This window comes from Oncorhynchus clarkii, chromosome 21 (genome assembly GCF_045791955.1).
Source record: "Oncorhynchus clarkii lewisi isolate Uvic-CL-2024 chromosome 21, UVic_Ocla_1.0, whole genome shotgun sequence".
NCBI lineage: Eukaryota > Metazoa > Chordata > Actinopteri > Salmoniformes > Salmonidae > Oncorhynchus > Oncorhynchus clarkii.
Window position 1 is genome coordinate 40,637,557 of NC_092167.1, and position 20,958 is coordinate 40,658,514.

Below are 20,958 nucleotides of genomic sequence, written 5' to 3' on the forward strand. Positions count from 1 at the left end.
GTATCTTGACAATAGTATGCCTTTTGTGTGAATATACATAACTACCTACGCTGGAAAGAGGAACACGTGTTGTAAATTGCTCGTATTACAGTTTTATTCCAGATAAGTAATCGTGAAATTCTGCTCAATGAGTTCCACAAATATTACAAGTCTTCTGACACTTGACTGCTCTCATGTGGTAAGATTAATAACTGCATCGCTTGCTCTCGTTCCCCTTAGTCGTGGCCTCCGCTTGACTTGAAGGCTACCTGTTGAAGTAGCAAGGCACGTCTATTCCTATCCAGGCTGGCTGCTGGAGGGCAAACACACTGCTGGTCTATGCTTTCCTTCTATTCAGGGACGGGCCTAAGAAAACAGTGCGTGAACTCTAGCTGATAATTTGCTAATCAACTGCTAGCAGAAGTGAACTAAAAACAAGTACAAAATATAAGAAATGGCTCAAATTGGAATATGAAACTGGTATATCCCCCCGTTACCATTTTATAGCAGCAGCTTCCACTTGTGTAACTGCCCACGCAAACTGCTACATGACACCCACCTTGAAGCTTAAGTGTGAATACAAACTATGGGAACATTGCGAGGAATTATTACAGCCCCACAATAACTAACTTCCAGCGCTGTCAAAATTAATAATTTATTTCAGACATTAATTTGGAAGTCTTGAATTCGCTTGCTGCCAATGACTGTTCGCCACGGAAACTGCAGTGGATGGGTCATATGACTAGGGCAACTGCCTCATCACAGCCGGTTGGACAAAATAAAGTAGTACTATTGAAAAAAATAAAATAATTGGGCAACAACTATGAAACAAAACCACTGCTAATTTGTTAATCATTACATTTCGATTCATTGATGAATATGACTAAACAATATCAACCTAACCACAAACAGTGTGGTTCTTTGCGGTCAACGTTCATATTTCCACAATCCATTTTAGCTGTGCGGCGTACAGACCTCCCTTTGGCGTCGTATGTTATGGTATCCCTCCGCCGCAGTCGCACTAGGAAAGAACCCGAACAAAACAGTAGCCCAACTAGCTAGCGTTGTCGACGAATTACTATTTGAGGAATCCCAGTCGGATATCTCAGATATACCTACCGACAGCCTGTCATTCGTTTGACAATGAAGTTTCAATACAAAGAAGAGCACCCATTTGAGAAGAGACGGTCTGAGGGCGAGAAAATAAGAAAGAAGTATCCGGACAGGGTACCCGTAAGTAGATGCCTTCTTTGCTAGATAGCTAGCCTACTAGCTACAGTACCCTGGCTGGTTTACTTCTCAATATTGGTTACTTTGTAGAAAAAGTGTTGATGTTAGTGAGCCCATTTACGACATAACTGACGTTCTATAATATCCCCATGTCATGTTTGGTTAGGTGAATGTTCACAACGACGCCAAAGAACTAGCTTACTTACTAACGTTGGCTAGTTGGGCAACAACAAACTGCTTCTAAAATGGGCCTAGCAAGCCACCCTACTTGACGGTCAAGTTGACGCAGTTTGGTTGAAAGACTTGAGGCACAGTTTCTACACTGAATGGGAATTTGTTTTACTAGCTATAGCAAGCTGTCAACTTATGTTATTTCATTACACACAGCTAACAATAACAATTTAATTGTAGCTATGTTCGTTTGAAGGTCCAATGCAGGCGATTTTTTTTTTTGTAACCCTATCAAATTTCTGGGTAACAATTGAGTACCTAGTGTGATTGTTTTCAATTAAAATGGTCATAACTTCTAAGCAAATAACAATTTTGCTAGGCCTGTCTGGTAGGGGAAAGCGTATCTGTTATCAACAATAGTGACGTGTGGTTGCGACCTGCAATTAGGGGCGTTCCAGCATGTGGACATTTCTGCGTCTTCAGTTAGCTTCACATTCCAACTCGGGCATCATCTGTACTACGACGGTGGATATGGCTTGTAACGCTTAGATCACACCGACAGTGTTTTGCGAAAAAATAGTAAGCAGCAGCCTCTGGATATGTATGCAACAAAAAAAATCAACATTCACCTTCTGCCACCATTTCTGTCAAGCCGTCAAAGCATAGTTTGACGCATACGTTCGATAAATCCCGCTGCAAGGCAAACTCAGAGTTTCATTGGAAATGAATGTAATTATGGTGTACCACAATGCAATGACGCTGTCGGCCGGTGGCCTAGCTGTCATTAGCTAGCTAGCTACCTATCCTGCCTGCTGTGTACTTGGAGTCCTACCTAGCTAGCATCAAGTGTCTTGGCCTGCCAAACACCCGCCCTCACTGTCGTTAACAGAACTGCGAGAAAATCGTTCCCGGCAGGCAAGGGCGAAGTACACTGTCTACCACTGCTAGCTAGTCACAGGTGTTGTCGCCCAGCCTCTTCTGTGGGGTTCAGGGCATAAAATTCATACCCGCCAAATTCTTCGGGTGATCAATTTGCAGGGCTCTACAGTGTGAGCATTATTCGCGAATAAAAAGTCAAAAGGCAAGTATGAGCACGTTAGTCTGGCACTGTTTTCAAAGTATATATGGTTTGTTTCATAGCTGCTAATTGCTCAAATAAATACAAATCCTATGTCCCACCTTGCACAGCAACGAGTGGCCCCGTTACCACGGTAACCTCCCGCCCTTAAAGGGGCAGCTGAGGGGCTGGTAGATATTTTATCTACCTGCCACAGTGGCTGGTGGACCAAAAAGTAAAATTTAGACCCTGGTGGGGTTTATCGGCTGATGGTGTCCAATATTGACGCATTACCGCCACTTATTATACTAGTGTTCCCGCCTATGTACTGGAGTCCTAGCTTAAAAATGTATGAATAGGGGTTTCTGCAGTCCTTTACGCTGTTATTGATAGAGTTTGGAACTCTTTTTATTATTGGTCGAACTAATTCACCGCCTGGTGATGTCACCAGGCAGGCCAAAACTCCATTCCACCAAAGCATACAAATTTCAGGTGGTCTTTTCAAACAGCTCTTACACTAAAAGGACATTATCCTTATTTTCACAATAACAATTCCAACCTCCTAGTGTGGAAATGTATATAAAACAGGGAAATCATGTTTTTTCACTGCACAGTGCCTTTAAAACAATAACTAGTTACCAAGCTTGGGACTGTTTTCAAAAAGCAAGACCTCATGACTTACAAATAGTCATTTACTTCCAAAGTAATACTTTGACAGGTTAATAGGTAGCTGTAAGAGTTAAGGTGTGTGTGTGTGTTTTAAAGATGTTTTATTTAACTAGACCAGTCGGTTAAGAACAAATGTGTATTTACAATGACGGCCGAGGAACAGTGGGTTTAACTGCCTTGTTCAGGGACAAAAGGACAGATTTTTACCTTGTCAGCTCGGGGATTCGATCTAGCAACCTTGTGGTTACTGGCTCCAACACTATAACCATTAGGCTACCTGCCGCCCGATGTGTAATGTTAGCTACCCCAAATAGCCTAGAACGGGTGTCAGTAAGCAGTTCAGTTGTTTATTTCACATTTAGGCCATCTATAGATGTATTGTTTTCAGTCTACACTGTGTCCCTTTAGTTATAAAACCACCCTTTTGTAAGAATGTCTTAGGCAGAAATGACAATAGGTTCCTAACCTTAATTTTCAGGGTTTGCTTAAAGCTGTAACAGTCTACTTTTTGGTCGACTGAATCAGTGGAATGTTATCAAACGCATGGTTTCCATTAGAGGTCGACCGATTAATCGGAATGGCCAATTTTAATTAGATCCGATTTCAAGTTTTCATAACAACCGGAAATCTGTATTTTTGGACACAGATTTGGCCGATAAATTTTTTTAAATAATAATAAACATTTTTTTTATTTATTTTTTTTAAACACATATTTAATCTTTATTTAACTAGGCATGTCAGTTAAGAACACATTCTTAATTTCAATTACGGCCTAGGAACGGTGGGTTAACTGCCTCGTTCAGGGGTAGAACGACAGATTTTCACCTTGTCAGCTCGCGGGATACAATCTTGCAACCTTACAGTTAACTAGTCCAACCTGCACTCCATGAGGAGACTGCCTGTTACGTGAATGCAGTAAGCCAAGGTAAGTTGCTAGCTAGCATTAAACTTATCTTATAAAAAACAATCAATCAATCATAATCACTAGTTAACTACACATGGTTGATATTACTAGTTTATCTAGCGTGTCCTGCGTTGCATATAATCGATGCGATGCGTATCGTTGCTCCAATGTGTACCTAACCATGAACATCCATGCCTTTCTTAAAATCAATACATAAGTGTATATATAGCTAAATATGCATGTTTAAAAATAAGAAATCCAGGTTAGCAGGCAATATTAACCAGGTGAACTTGTCACTTCTCTTGCGTTCAATGCACGCAGAGTCAGTGTATATGCAACAGTTTGGGCCGCCTAATTTGCCAACATTTTACGTAATTATGACATAACATTGAAGGTTGTGCAATGTAACAAGAATATTTAGACTAATGGATGCCACCCCTTAGATAAAATACAGAAAGGTTCCGTATTTCACTGAAAGAATAAACGTCTTGTTTTTGAGATGATAGTTTCCGGATTTGACCATATTAATGACCTAAGGCTCGTATTTCTGTGTGTTATTATGTTATAACTAACTCTATGATTTTGATAGAGCAGTCTGACTGAGCGATGGTAGGCGGCAGCAGCAGGCTCGTACGCATTCATTCAAACAGCACTTTCGTGCGTTTTGCCAGCAGCTCTTCGTTGTGCGTCAAGCATTGCGCTGTTTATGACTTCAAACCTATCAACTCCCGAGATTAGGCTTGTGTAAACAATGTGAAATGGCTAGCTAGTTAGCGAGTGACGTTTGAAACGCTATTAGCGCGTACCCCGCTAACTCTGCATGGGTAACGCTGCTTCGAGGGTGGCTGTTGTCGTTGTGTTCCTGGTTCGAGCCCAGGGAGGAGCGAGGAGAGGGACGGAAGCTATACTGTTACACTGGCAATACTAAAGTGCCTATAAGAACATCCAATAGTCAAAAGTTAATGAAATACCAATGGTATAGAGATAAATAGTCCTAAAACTTCTTGCCTGGGAATATTGAAGACCCATGTTAAAAGGAACCACCAGCTTTCATATGTTCTCATGTTCTGAGCAAGGAACTGAAACTTTAGCTTTCTTACATGGCACATATTGCGCTTTTACTTCTCCAACACTTTGTTTTTGCATTATTTAAACCAAATTGAACGTTTCATTATTTATTTGAGGCTAAATTGATTTTATTGATGTATTATATTAAGTTAAAATAAGTGTTCATTCAGTGTTGTAATTGTCGTTATTACAAATAAATGGTAAAAAATTGGCCGATATTTTTTTTTATCGGTATCGTCTTTTTTTGGTCCTCCAATAATCGGTATCAGCGTTGGAAACTAGAGGTCGACCGATTTATGATTTTTCATGTGTTAATGCCATTCCATTAGCGCTGTTGCGGCCATTAATATGAGCCATCTTCCCCTCAGCAGCCTCCACTGATCTCTGGGCTATCCAAACCTGTGTCTGGAGAGAGACAGTCCTGTGCGTTTTCACTCCAACCCTAATCTAGCACACCTGATTCTAATAATGAACTGAATCAGGTTAGTTATAACTGTGGCTGGAGTGAAAACCAAGAGGGGGTAGCGCTCCAGGCGGTTTCCCTCTGCCCAAAACCTGTCCAATGTGTTCCTATTGGCTTATTTTGGACCTCAGCTTGTCGCTTGCCATACTGCCTTTGGTACAACAACTCCTGTTGTTAGTGCGGCGACATGCATATCTCGTCAATATATTCAGATCTCTGGCTTGACACAGCAGTAGAATCCAAATGCAGAAGCATTTTAATAATCCCATGTCAGTGTGCCATAATGGTTTCTGAAAATCACCTTGCACGATGGAGTTTCAGTGGGTCTGAGACTTATTTTATCAGATCCCCTTTCCTCGAAATGTGAAGAAAACAAGCTTGAATAGTGCAATCGTATGTGACCAAGTTAATTTACCAGTAAGTGGAAATGTATGTAAGAGAAATGAATGTAACAAAGTCTAGGTAATTATTATTATTTTTGAACTTTACATTTTTGGACAGAGCCACACAATATTAAGGCCTTTCTAAATGTTTTTTTTTTTTTCCTTCAATTGTAGGTAATTGTGGAAAAAGCCCCCAAAGCAAGGATAGGAGATCTGGACAAGAAGAAATACCTTGTGCCCTCTGACCTCACAGGTAGGTAACCAGTTATTATGGTTATGTACCATCCATGTACCACTTCTATACCACTCTCTTCAGAACTTTAATATTTAAATTCATTTCTCTCTACTACAGTGGGCCAGTTCTACTTCCTCATCCGAAAACGAATCCACCTGCGGGCCGAGGACGCCCTGTTCTTCTTTGTAAACAACGTCATTCCTCCCACCTCAGCCACCATGGGCCTTCTATACCAGGTATGATTCCTCCCCGCTCCCTTCAAACGCTTTTCTGCTGCTTTTCCTCCGCACACTGACTCGGTACCTGTACCCCCTGTATATAGCCTGGTTATTATTTTATTGTGTTACTTTTTACTTTAGTTTATTTAGTAAATATTTTCTAAACTCTTCTTGAACTGCATTGTTGGTTAAGTAAGCACTTCACGTTAAGGTCTACACTTGTTGTATTTGGTGCATGTGACAACGTTTGGATTGGGGATGCCTTTCAGGGAAGCTTCCCCCCTCTGTTTTGTCAACTCATACCAACACCTCTTTATTGCTCTCTCTTTCAGGAGCACCATGAAGAGGACTTTTTCCTCTACATTGCCTACAGTGATGAGAGTGTCTATGGAGACAGCCAAACGGAAGTCTAAACCCCTCCCCCCTTCGTCACCCAAGTCTTCTCCCCCAAACCTCCCTTATCTCCATTGAAATGCTATATCCAGCTCAGCAGCCTAGTTCCCCGAGCAAAGACGTCAGATGCACTTTCCCTCCCCCTCATCCATCCATTTTTACCTCTTTAATACTCTTCGCACAGTCTGAATTTTATTTGCCTCCGGGTCTCCGAGATGGGGATTTCGGTTGAATGGTCCCGTGGCCAGTTTTCATAGTGCTTTAATCATGCTGAAACGGATAGAGGAGAGATGCCATTTTGAAATGAGTGTTAGAATTAGACCATATTACCAGTCATTATAAAGATGTGTAAACTTTGGATGTAGCGTGATAGGTTAAACTCTGCTCCATTTGGCAATGATAAAATGTCATGTTTACTAATGTATTAGCGCTGGTAAGATACTCTGATGACGTAGTGTATTTGACGTCTGACTGGAGTAGAATAGAATTCTGACTAAACCATCTTCCGCCTGTCTCCGCTTTCAGTGGTTAAAAAAATATATTATTTGGATTGATTACTATTATGATTCTTTATTATTGTACTTGTAATTTTTAGATGGCTTAATTTCTGAAAAGTATTGTGATGCTCAGTGCAATTTTACTTTTTAAAAGTTTTGTTCTACTTTAAAAAAGTTAGAACTCAGTATAGCTGTTACTGGCACTCTCCACTCGTGATAAAATGTGCTGAAAAGCCAACTTTGTTTCCTGTCTTTTCGTTACTGTCTTTTTTTTGTCTGACTTGTCCTGCATATCTCTACTGTATGTGAACATATGGAAAGTTTCCGCAACCATAATCTTGAAAGTGGAGAACACACATTTCTCTCTTTATTTAGGCTATTCTCCTGTTTACACCTGAGCTTTCAAAATGGAATTCGTTTGATCACTACACCACAGACTGCACTCACTGTGGAGACATCCAATCCCATCATCACATAGTGTAGGGAAGACGAGACAAAGTAGTATTAATCTTGCTATTGACCCAAGATTGAGTAGTGCTGAGGTAGTTTCCTCACCTTCACTGTCAGATGGGTTTAGTTTGGTATCAGTCTAGGTTGAAGATGGAAAAAGGTTAAGACAACATAATTCTAATACCCCATAACGCTTTGCAACAATGGGACCAGCTATGCTAGTTAGCAGCAGCCAATGAACTTGTTTATTTTGTAACGCTGCCGCATTGAATTATTACGTTGTCCAAACCTGCATATTTTCGACATGCATTATACAGTACCAGTCAAAAGTTTAGACACTCATTCAAGGGTTTTCCTTTATTCTTACTATTTTCTACATTGTAGAATAATAGTGAAGACAAACTATGAAATAACACATATGGAATCATATAACCAAAAAAGTGTTAAACAAACCAACATATATTTTAGATTCAAAGTTGCCTTCCTTTGCCTTGATGACAGCTTTGCATACTCTTGACATTCTCTCAACCAGCTTCACCTGCAATGCTTTTCCAACAGTCTTGAAGGAGTTCCCACACATGCTGAGCACTTGTTGGCTGCTTTTCCTTCACTCTGCGGTCCAACTCATCCCAACCATCTCAATTGGGTTGAGGCCAGGTCATCTGAAGAAACACTTAATCCTTCTCATTCTTGGTCAAATAAGCCCTCACACAGCCTGGAGGTGTGTTGGGTCATTGTCCTGTTGAAAAACAAATGACAGTCCCACTAAGCGCAAACCAGATGGGATGGCGTATCGCTGCAGAAGGCTGTGGTAGCCATGCTGGTTAAGTGTTGCTTGAATTCTAAATAAATCACCAACAGTGTCACCAGCAAAGCACCCCCACATCATTACACCACCTCCCCAATGCTTCAAGGTGGGAACCACACATGCAGAGAACATTCGTTCACCTATTCTGTGTTTCACAAAGACAGCAGTTGGAACCAAAATTCTCAAATTTGGACTCATCAGACCAAAGGACAGATTTCCACCAGTCTAATGTCCATTGCTTGTGTTTCTTGGCCCAAGCAAGTCTTCTTATTGGTGTCCTTTAGTAGTGGTTTCTTTGCATCAATTTGACCACATGAAGGCCTGATTCACACACTCTGAACAGTTGATGATGAGATGTGTCTTACTTGAACACTGAAGCATTTATTTGGGCTACAAGGTAGCCATTCCTGTGGTGGTCCTCATGAGAGAGTTTCATCATAGAGCTTGATGGTTTTTGCGACTGCACTTGAAACGTTGAAAGTTCATGAAATTTTCCGGATTGACTGACCTTCATGTCTTAGTTATGGACTGTCATTTCTCTTTGCTTATTCGAGCTGTTCTTGCCATAATATGGACTTGGTCTTTTACCAAATAGGGTTATCTTCAGTATACCGCCCCTACCTTGTCACAACACAACTGATTGGCTCAAATGGAATAAGAAGGAAAGAAATTCCATAAATTAACTGTTAAGACACCTGTTAATTGAAATGCATTCCAGGTGACTACCACATGAAGCTTGTTGAGAGAATGCCAAGCGTGTGCAAAGCTGTTATCCAAGGCTGTCATCAAGGTGGTTACTTTGAAGAATCTCAAATATAAAATGTGATTTAACACTTTTTTGGTTACTACATTTTTTTATTTAACCTTTTAACTAGGCAAGTTAGTTAAGAACACATTCTTATTTACAATGACGGCCTACCGGGGAACAGTGGATTAACTGCCTTGTTCAGGGGCAGAATGACAGATTTTTACCTTGTCAGCTCTGGGATTCGATCCAGCAACCTTTCGGTTACTGGCCCAACACTATAACCAATAGGCTACCTGCCACCCCTACATGATTCTATATGTGTTATTTCATTGTAGTTTTGATGTCTTAACTTATTTTTCTACGATGTCGAAAATAAACTCAGCAACAAAAGAGATGTCCCTTTTTCAGGACCCTGGCTTTCAAAGATAATTCGTAAAAATCCAAATAACTTCACTGATATTCATTGTAAAGGGTTTAAACACTGTTTTCCATGCTTGTTCAACGAACCATAAACAATTCATGAACATGCACCTGTGGAACGGTCATTAAGACGCTAACAGCTTACAGACGGTAGGCAATTAAGGTCACAGTTATGAAAACTATGGACACTAAAGAGGCCTTTCTACTGACTCTGAAAAACACCAAAAGAAAGATGTCCAGGGTCCCTGCTCGTCTGCATGAATGTGCATTAGGCATGAGGACTACAGATGTTGCCAGGGCAATAAATTGCAATGTCCGTACTGTGAGACACCTAAGACAGAGCTACAGGGAGACAGGATGGACAGCTGATCGTCCTCGCAGTGGCAGACCACGTGTAACAACACCTGCACAGGATCGGTACTTCTGAACATCACACCTGCGGGACAGGTACAGGATGGCAACAACTGCCAGAGTTACACTAGGAACGCACAATCCCTCCATCAGTGCTCAGACTGTCCGCAATAGGTTGAGAGAGGCTGGACAGAGGACTTGTAGGCCTGTTGTAAGGCAGGTCCTTACCAGACATCACCGGCAACAACGCTGCGCAAACCGTCACTGGACCAGACACGACTAGCAAAAAGTGCTCTTCTCTGACGAGTCATGTTTTTGTCTCACCAGGGATGATGGTCAGATTTGCGTTGATCGTCGAAGGAATGAGTGTTACTCCGAGGCCTGTACTCTGGAACGGGATCGATTTGGAGGTGGAGGGTCCGTCATGGTCTGGGGCAGTGTGTCACAGCATCATCACACTGAGCTTGTCATTGCAGGCAATCTCAACACTGTGCCTTACAGAGAAGTCATCCTTCTCCCTCATGTGGTACCCTTCCTGACATGACCTTCCAGCATGACAATGCCACCAGCCATACTGCTCATTCTGTGTGTGATTTCCTGCAAGAGTAAAAATAAAGAAAAACTCTTGAATGAGTTGGTGTGTCCAAAATTTGGCTGGTACTGTATATACAAATGTATTTGGACAACCCATCAAATTAGTGGATTTGGCTATTTCAGCCACACCCGTTGCTGACAGGTGTATAAAATCAAGCACACCGCCATGCAATCTCCATAGACATACATTGGCAGTAGAATGGTCCGTACTGAAGAGCTCAATGACTTTCATTGCGGCACCGTCATAAGACGCCACCTTTCTGTAGCACATAACAATCGTCTGTTCTCGGTTGCAACACTCATTTCCGAGTTCCAAACTGCGTCTGGAAGCAATGTCAGCACAATACCTGTTTGTCAGGATTTTTGTGGAATTGGGTTTCCATGGCCAAGCAGCCGCGCACAAGCCTAAGATTGCCATGCGCAATTCCAAGTGTCGGCTGGAGCGGTGTAAAGCTCGCCGCCATTGGTGCTCCCGAGTGGCACAGAGGTCTAAGGCATGGCATCTCAGTGCTAGAGGCGTCAATACAGACGCCCTGGTTCGAATCCAGGCTGTATCACACCCGGCCGTGATTGGGAGTCCCATAGGGCGGCGCACAATTGGCCCAGCGTCGTCTGGGTTTAGCCGGTGTAGGAAGTAATTGTAAAAAATAATTTGATCTTAACTGACTTACCTAGTTAAATAAAGGTTAAATAGAAAAATATATATATTAAATTGGACTCTAGAGCAGTGGAAACGCGTTCTCTGGAGTGATAAATCACACATCACCATCTGGCAGTCCGACAGACAAATCTGGGTTTGGTGGATGCTAGGAAAACGCTATCTGTCCCAATGATTAATGCCAACTGTAAGGGAATAATGGTCTGGGGCTGTTTTTCATGGTTCGTACTAGGCCCCTTAGTTCCAGTAAAGAGAAATATTAATGCTACAGCATACAATGACATTCTAGACGATTCTGTGCTTCCAACTTTGTGGCAACAGTTTGGGGAAGGTCCTTTGCTGTTTCAGTCTGACAATGCACCTGTGCACAAAGCGAGGTCCATACAGAAATGGTTTGTCTAGATCAGTGTGGAAGAACTTGCCTGTGAGGAATGAACACTGGAGAGCCCCTTGAAGGAATGGAAATGACTACTATGAACAACCTGTATATACATTATTAAAATAAATGACTTTAAAGGGTTATTCACCATTAGAGTCTAAATCATCTATACCAGGGATCATCAACTTGATTCAGCCGTGGGATAATTATTTTTCTTGAGTGGATGGTAAGGAAGCCAGGACATAATTATAAATAATTTGTTGACTGCAAATTTACCCAAACAGATATATTTAACTTAAACATAATTTCAAACCTTGCGTACCATCACATACAGTGGGGCAAAAAAGTATTTAGTCAGCCACCAATTGTGCAAGTTCTCCCACTTAAAAAGATGAGAGAGGCCTGTAAATTCCATCATAGGTACACTTCAACTATGACAGACAAAATGAGGGAAGAAAAATCCAGAAAATCACATTGTAGGATTTTTAATGAATTTATTTGCAAATTATGGTGGAAAATAAGTATTTGGTCACCTACAAACAAGCAAGATTTCTGGCTCTCACAGACCTGTAACTTCTTTAAGAGGCTCCTCTGTCCTCCACTCATTATCTGTATTAATGGCACCTGTTTGAACTTGTTATCAGTATAAAAGACACCTGTCCACAACCTCAAACAGTCACACTCCAAACTCCACTATGGCCAAGACCAAAGAGCTGTCAAAGGACACCAGAAACAAAATTGTAGACCTGAACCAGGCTGGGAAGACTGAATCTGCAATAGGTAAGCAGCTTGGTTTGAAGAAATCAACTGTGGGAGCAATTATTAGGAAATGGAAGACATACAAGACCACTGATAATCTCCCTCGATCTGGGGCTCCACGCAAGATCTCACCCCGTGGGGTCAAAATGATCACAAGAACGGTGAGCAAAAATCCCAGAACCACACGGGGGGACCTAGTGAATGACCTGCAGAGAGCTGGGACCAAAGTAACAAAGCCTACCATCAGTAACACACTACGTCGCCAGGGACTCAAATCCTGCAGTGCCATACGTGTCCCCCAGCTTAAGCCAGTACATGTCCAGGCCCGTCTGAAGTTTGCTAGAGAGAATTGGAATGATCCAGAAGAAGATTGGGAGAATGTCATATGGTCAGATGAAACCAAAATATAACTTTTTGGTAAAAACTCAACTGGTCATGTTTGGAGGACAAAGAATTCTGAGTTGCATGCAAAGAACACCATACCTACTGTGAAGCATGGGGGTGGAAACATCATGCTTTGGCGCTGTTTTTCTGCAAAGGGACCAGGACGACTGATAAAGGAAGGAATGAATGGGGCCATGTATTGTGATATGAGTGAAAACCTCCTTCCATCAGCAAGGGCATTGAAGATGAAACGTGGCTGGGTCTTTCAGCATGACAATGATCCCAAACACAAGACAGGACAGCTTAGCAAGACAGGAAACTGGTTCAATTAAGTAATCAAATCAAATGTTATTTGTCACATACACATGGTTAGCAGATGTTAATGCGAGTGTAGCGAAATGCTTGTGCTTCTAGCTCCGACAATGCAGTAATAACCAACGCGTAATCTAACCTAACAATTCCAAAACTACTACCTTATACACACAAGTGTAAAGGGATAAAGAATATGTACATAAAGATATGAATGAGTGATGGTACAGAACGGCATAGGCAAGATGCAGTAGATGGTATCGAGTACAGATACATATGAGGTGAGTAATGTAGGGTATGTAAACAAAGTGGAATAGTTTAAAGTGGCTAGTGATACATGTATTACATAAAGATGCAGTAGATGATATAGAGTACAGTATATACATATACATATGAGATGATTAATGTAGGGTATGTAAACATTATATTAAGTAGCATTATTTAAAGTGGCTAGTGATATATTTTTACATCAATTTCCATCCATTTCCATTATTAAAGTAGCTGGAGTTGAGTCAGTGTGTTGGCAGCAGCCACTCAATGTAAGTATACTGTATTTTAGCGGTTACATTTACTTTTGATACTTAAGTATATTTAAAACCAAATACTTTGACTTTTACTCAAGTAGTATTTTACTGGCTGACTTTCACTTTTACCTGAGTCATTTTCTGTTAAGGTATCTTTACTTTTACTCTCAAGGTCCCCTGGGAAGTACTGAATAGAAACCCCAACTCCCAGGGCTTCACTGACGTTAAAACAGGAAGCGTCCTTTCACACCGGAAGTGTATCAGTTCGGGAGAAAAAAAAACTCATTTATGAACACGAAATTCATAATATAGAAACAAAGTTACAGTTTTTCATAGCATAACAAATGTTCCGCTTTATAATCCACACCAAAAAACACACACCAAGCGGAGACAAAAGTTTTAATCTTGGAATACTCGCAAAGCAACGAAAGTAAGTTCTCTGTTTACAACTTCGCGCCTGCTGGCCCTTCATCGATCTAACATTAACAATGTAACGTTAGCTAGCTGCTAGCATAGCCAGATCAGATGCAATGCAACGTTAGCTAGGTGGGGGTGAATGCATGCAATTTATTATTTCTATTAAAAACAAAGTAAATATAAAAATAAAAAAACAAGTGTCAGTTTCTAGCAAATAATTGTCACCTTTTGCTGTTGTTGCCTGTAACTATATTTACTTCCCATATTTTCTCAATTGATTCTGCTGCATTCAGCTGGCCCCTCCACTTCCTGTCACCATGCCTGCTCTGCAGGACAGACCGAAGCTGTCCAACGCCATGGCCAGAGCCCTCCACAAACACATTATGAGAGAAAGAGATCGCAAAAGACAGGGTGAGATATCACAAGGCTGGCTTGGCTACTGCATTTCTTCCCAAACATAACCAAAAAGCCAGATTTTTCCCACAATTATGTCATTGTAATTGGTGTCTCTTTTCTTCCAAATCTTAGAGGAGGAAGAGGTGGACAAGATGATGGAGCAGAAGATGAAAGAGGAAGAAGAGAGAACAAATTCCACAATTAAGTTGTTGTAATTGGTGTCTCTTTTCTTCCTAATCTTAGAGGAGGAAGAGGTGGACAAGATGATGGAGCAGAAGATGAAGGAGGAAGAAGAGCGAAAGAGAACAAAAGAGATAGAGGAGAGGATGTCACTGGAGGAGACGAAAGAACAGGTCAGAGAACGTCATAACAAACAGATGGGAGATAGCCCATCCTCTGAAGTTAGTTATCTCACCTTAACCCTCTCTTACATTCCCTTTTCCTCCTCACAGGTGATGAAGATGGGGGAGAAGCTGCAGGGACTGCAGGAGGAGAAGCATCAGCTCTTCCTCCAGCTGAAGAAGGTCCTGCACGAGGAGGAAAAGAGGCGCAGGAAGGAGCAGAGGTGAGAGGAAGGGAGCCTCTGACTCCTCAGGTGCATCTCAATAGTCAAGCTTCCTTAACGTTAGTGAACCTTCATGAAATAAGGTCAATAAGCCACATTAGATTACTGAAATGCAACCCTCCCAGTTTGGAGTAGGACTGAGATTTTAGTAAGGCCATATATAAAGGATTTGCTGATTGTTAGAAATCTCCTGTCAGATATCTCATCTGTTTTTACCTCTCCTGCAGTGACATCACAACACTGACGTCAGCCAGCTACCAGTCCAGTCTAACCATGCATACAGGACAGCATCTCCTCAACATCCAAGGTAAGCTATACACGTGTTCATGACTGTCATCTCCTAAGCAATTACATTAAATGAACATCAAAATAACGTGGTCATTTTCCAGATGTATTTATCACAAGCTGTTTACTTTGAACACATGAATTTAATATATGTGGCACTGGCCCACAATTAGTCTATCCACAAATTACTTCTGAGGTTCCCGCCGGTCACTACACCGTACTCCCTCATCACTTTTTTGTTCTCTCTAACCTCTATCAGGCAGTCCAGTCAGTCACAACAGGCCCGGGGCTCTCATGTCGGAGCGCAGTAAGCAGTTGTTTCCAACACCTGTCATCCCGGTGAGTCGCAACTGGGTGGCCCTCTGTATGTGTAATGTCTCATCTAACCACTAGATGTCGCTATTGTAATGGCCATATTTTTATCAAGCAGTTGAAGTCGGAGGTTTATATACACTTAGGTTGGAGTCATTAAAACTCGTTTTTCAACCACTCCACAAATTTCTTGTTAACAAACTATAGTTTTGGTAAGTCGGTTAGGACATCTACTTTGTGCATGACAATGTCATGGCTTTAGAAGCTTCTGATAGGCTAATTGACATAATTTGCAATAATTGACATAATTGACACATTTGTGTCAATTGGAGGTGTACCTGAGGATATATTTCAAGGCCTACCTTCAAACTCAGTGCCTCCTTGCTTGACATCATGGGAAAATCAAAAGAAATCAGCCAAGACCTCAGAAAAACAATTGTAGACCTCCACAAGTCTGGTTCATCCATGGGAGCAATTTCCAAACGCCTGAAGGTACCACTTTCATCTGTACAAACAATTGTACGCAAGTATAAACACCATGGGACCACGCAGCCGTCATACCGTTCAGGAAGGAGACGCGTTCTGTCTCCTAGAGATGAATGTACTTTGGTGCGAAAAGTGTAAATCAATCCCAGAACAACAGCAAAGGACCTTGTGAAAATGCTGGAGGAAACAAGTACAAAAGTATCTATATCCACAGTAAAACGGGTCCTATATCGACATAACCTGAAAAGCCGCTCAGCAAGGAAGAAGCCACTGCTCCACAACCGCCATAAAATTGCCAGATTACGGTTTGCAACTGCACATGGGGACAAAGATTGTACTTTTTGGCGAAATGTCCTCTGGTCTGATGAAACAAAAATAGAACTGTTTGGCCATAATGACCATTGTTATGTTTGGAGCAAAAAGGGGGAGGCTTGCAAGCCGAAGAACACCGTCCCAACCGTGAAGCACGGGGGTGGCAGCATCATGTTGTGGGGGTGCTTTGCTGCAGGAGGGACTGGTGCACTACACAAAATAGATGGCACCATGAGGATGGAAAATTATGTGGATATATTGAAGCAACATCTCAAGACATCCGTCAGGAAGTTAAAGCTTGGTTGCAAATGGGTCTTTCAAATGGACAATGACCCCAAGCATGCTTCCAAAGTTGTGCCAAAATGGCTTAAGGACAACAAAGTCAAGGTATTGGAGTGGCCACCACAAAGCCCTGACTTCAATCCTACAGAAAATGTGTGGGCAGAACTGAAAAAGCGTGTGAACTGAAAAAGCAAGGAGGCCTAGAAACCTGACTCAGTTACACCAGCTCTGTCAGGAGGAATAGGCCAAAATTCACCCAACTTATTGTGGGAAGCTTGTGGAAGACTACCCAAAACATTTGACCCAAGTTAAACAATTTAAAGGCAATGCTACCAAATACTAATTGAGTGTATGTAAACTTCTGACCCACTTGAATGTGATGAAATAAATAAAAGCTGAAATAAATCACTCTACTATTATTCTGACATTTCACATTCTTAAAATAAAGTGGTGATCCTAACTGACCTAAGACAGGGAATTTATACTAGGATTAAATGTCAGAAATTGTGAAAAACTGAGTTGAAATTTATTTGGCTAAGGTGTATGTAAACTTCCGACTTCAATTGTATATCTTGGCATCAATAGTGTCAATAAAGTGAGTTCCAGGCATCAGCATTCGGCCCAAGCTGGAATCAAATCCTTAACTCTGTAGTTAAAAAAAACACCCACTGAAACATAGTAACTGTCAGTGATGTCAACAACAGACACATAACCCATGCTCTGTGTGACCTCTTATAGAGTGACCGTTTCACTCTCCTCGCCCCACAGGGCCGCCACTACCAGAGCCAGCCTGGATTTAGTGCGGGCCTGGCAGAGCACGGCCAGTTCGGTGGCAGTCAGTCAGAGCACCCCTCCAGCTACGCCCCCAGCTCCTCTGTACCCGTCAGCTTCGCCAATAGCTCCCAGATCAGAGGTAGCATGTGTGTGCAAGCTGAATATTAATGCCTCCGACAGGAAATTCCATTGTGGACTATGTAGTAACTACAATTGCTAATCATGACAGCATCCTGCAGTATTAGTTTCCAAAGTCTGACTCTTGCTGTCTGTCTCCTGTCCAGGTGCGTCTGCGTTCCAGGCCATACAGTACCTTCCTCAACAGCCTGGCTACGCTGTTCACAGTCACTTCACCTCCCAGCAAGGATTCATCCCTGGTGCTGGAATACCCCTTCAGAAGCAGTTGGAACATGCCAACCAACAGTCTGGCTTCACTGACGGGGTAAGACCACTGGTCAGACAGATTGGGAGAAAGATGCTCTTTCAAGACATGCACATTATAAGGTTACGTTTTCTATTCAACCACTAAACCTAGTTGTGAATCTGTTTTAATATAAGTTCATATTGTACAAATTCAAACCCGAGTTGTCCTTGATACTCCTTTATACAGTTGAATTTGGAAGTTTACATACACTTAGGTTGGAGTAATTTAAACTTGTTTTTCAACCACTTCACAAATTTCTTGTTAACAAACTATAGTTTTGGCAAGTCAGTTAGGACATCTACTTTGTGCATGACACAAGTCATTTTTCCAACAATTGTTTACAGACAGATTAATTCACTTATAATTCACTGTATCACAATTCCATTGGGTCAGAAGCTAACATACACTAAGTTGACTGTGCCTTATAAACGGCTTGGAAAATTCCAGAAAATTATGTCATGACTTTAGAAGCTTCTGTTAGGCTAATTGACCTCATTTTAGTCAATTGGGGGTATACCTGTGGATGTATTTCAAGGCCTACCTTCCAGCTCAGTGCCTCTTTGCTTGACATTATGGGAAAATCAAAAGAAATCAGCCTAGACCTCAGAAAAACAATTGTAGACCTCCACAAGTCTGGTTCATCCTTGGGAGCAATTTCCAAACACCTGAAAATACCACGTTCATCTGTACAAACAATAGTACGCAAGTATAAACACCATGGGATCAAGCAGCTGTCATACCACTCAGGAAAGACACGCGTTCTGTCTCCTAGAGATGAACATACTTTAGTGCGAAAAGTGCAAATCAATCCCAGAACAACGGCAAAGGACCTTGTGAATATGCTGGAGGAAACAGGTACAAAAGTATCTATATCCACAGTAAAACGAGTCCTATATCGACATAACCTGAAAAGCCGCTCAGCAAGGAAGAAGCTACTGCTCCAAAACCACCATTAAAAAGCCAGACTACAGTTTGCAACTGCACATGGGGACAAAGATTGTACTTTTTGGAGAAATGTCCTCTGGTCTGATGAAATAAAAATAGAACTGTTTGGCCATAATGACCATCGTTATGTTTGGTGGAAAAGGGGGAGGCTTGCAAGCCAAAGAACCCCATCCCAACTGTGAAACACAGGGGTGGCAGCATCATGTTGTGGGGGTGCTTTGCTGCAGGAGGGATTGGTGCACTTCACAAAATAGATCATCATGAGGGAGGAAATTTACGTGGATATATTGAAGCAACATCTCAAGGCATCAGTCAGGAAGTTAAAACTTGGTCGCAAATGGGTCTTCCAAATGGACAATGGCCCCAAGCATACTTCCAAAGTTGTGGCAAAATGGCTTAAGGACAACAAAGTCAAGGTATTGGAATGGCCATCACAAAGCCCTGACCTCAATCCTATAGAAAATGTGTGGGCAGAACTGAAAAATCGTGTGCGAGCAAGGAGGTCTACGAACCTGACTCATTTACATCAGCTCTGTTAGGAGGAATGGGCCAAAATTCACCAAACTTATTGTGGGAAGCTTGTGGAAGGCTACCCAAAACGTTTGACCCAAGTTAAACAATTTAAAGGCAATGCTACCAAATACTAATTGAGTGTATGTAAACTTCTGACCCACTGGGAATGTGATGAAATAAAAGCTGAAATAAATTATTCTCAACTATTCTGACACATTTCACATTCTTAAAATAAAGTGGTGGTCCTAACTGACCTAAGACAGGGAATTTTTACTAGGAATAAATGTCAGGAATTGTGAAAAACTGATTATTTGGCTAAGGTGTATGTAAACTTCCGACTTCAACTGTACCTCTTGTCCTTTCCTTGTGTTTCCCTAAACTCCTGTTGTTCCAGGGTGCTATGAGACCCATGCACCCCCAATCCCTCCATGCATCTGTTGCTGGCCTGCTGCCCACCCCCTCCTTGGCTGTCCAGATCCCCACTCCAAAGGTAACTCTTAGCCACCCCTCACTGTTACCGCCCACTGTTGACCTATCACCCCATCAGAAATATGGGTGCATCTGAAAGTGGTTATTTCAATTTTAAAAAGTGGATTGCTTTGCTTATTGTTGCAGTATAGATTGAAAAGTGATTGTACTTTTGTTTTGTCCAAGCTCTCATAGTTAAAGCCAGTCAAACCAGTGTGAATCTTTAATATGAATTAATCTTAATAGTGAAGGCACACTTTTTTTAATGTATCACCTGAAATTCTATTTAAATGATGACTTGGTCATTTGAAATATTGATGGTTTGTCTTAAAGTTCTTAACTATTGCTTGGTAACATTTTAATTGACGTTTTGTCCACCAGGCACCTTTCCAGAGCTCTCCCCAAACGGCTCCCCGCCATGCCTTCCTCCCCCATGCCCAGAGTTCACAGAGGTTCTATCACCACAGCAAGTAACCATGGTTACCTGCCTAAACTATCTCCCCCGGGAGTTCTTATCGTTCAGATTTCATTGGCTCACTCAAGATTCGAGAAGACTGGAATTATGTCATAGTAAACTTGGATTATGATGGTTGATTGTAAAGCCCAAACCCACAGGCTTGACTTTAATATTTGTTGTACAGTTCATTTTATTACTGCTGTATTACTTGAGTTTTAGTGGCCTAAATGTTCTAGGAAACTTCTCCTGAAACTGTAGTGTTTTACTTTTTGATTTTGGGTTTGGATCTATTACCTCGGAAACTGTCCTCCAAAACAAATAAAAAAATCACAATTTAACAATTTGTCTTTAATTTTGTTTGGGGTGGGAGACGTTCTGCACAGTTTGGACTTCTTTGTGAATACAATAAAGCAAAAAACATGCCATAACTTTCTCATGAGTTTGTACAAAGTAATAATGGGTCAACTACATGGTGCCTCTCCCTATAGGTGACCCAGTGTGTCTACTAGCTAGCTACCTGCTCTGTTGGCAGCCTCTAAGGGTCTTGGCCAAGTTCTTTGCTGAAAGGTCCTGTACGTGGTCTCAATCAGATACTTGTGAAAGACTGAAATTAAACACTGGAATTGGCATGCGTGTTTCCTTTCTCCCAAATGCTTCTGTGTGACGCTTGT

General features: G+C 41.6%; 2 protein-coding genes across 5 annotated transcripts; both read left to right on the top strand.

The window, feature by feature from the left end:
* Positions 1-723: 723 nt before the first annotated feature.
* Positions 724-7,505, top strand: LOC139379017 (gamma-aminobutyric acid receptor-associated protein-like). The gene is made up of 4 exons (XM_071121728.1): positions 724-1,212; positions 6,099-6,177; positions 6,277-6,395; positions 6,710-7,505. The coding sequence occupies exons 1-4, from the start codon at positions 1,123-1,125 to the stop codon at positions 6,788-6,790; spliced, it is 369 nt and encodes a 122-aa protein (XP_070977829.1). The 5' UTR covers positions 724-1,122; the 3' UTR covers positions 6,791-7,505.
* Positions 7,506-13,892: 6,387 nt separating this feature from the next.
* Positions 13,893-20,625, top strand: LOC139379018 (G protein pathway suppressor 2-like). 4 transcript variants are annotated; one of them, XM_071121729.1, is made up of 10 exons: positions 13,893-14,081; positions 14,362-14,479; positions 14,708-14,817; positions 14,917-15,029; positions 15,257-15,336; positions 15,574-15,653; positions 17,445-17,619; positions 17,765-17,922; positions 19,757-19,852; positions 20,212-20,625. In XM_071121729.1, the coding sequence occupies exons 2-10, from the start codon at positions 14,386-14,388 to the stop codon at positions 20,302-20,304; spliced, it is 999 nt and encodes a 332-aa protein (XP_070977830.1). In that variant the 5' UTR covers positions 13,893-14,081; positions 14,362-14,385; the 3' UTR covers positions 20,305-20,625. The 4 variants fall into 4 exon arrangements, with proteins under 4 accessions (XP_070977830.1, XP_070977831.1, XP_070977832.1 ...); XM_071121730.1 differs by having other exon boundaries at positions 13,919-14,081; positions 17,475-17,619; XM_071121731.1 differs by having other exon boundaries at positions 13,920-14,081; positions 14,597-14,817; positions 17,475-17,619.
* The last annotated feature ends 333 nt before the right edge of the window (positions 20,626-20,958 follow it).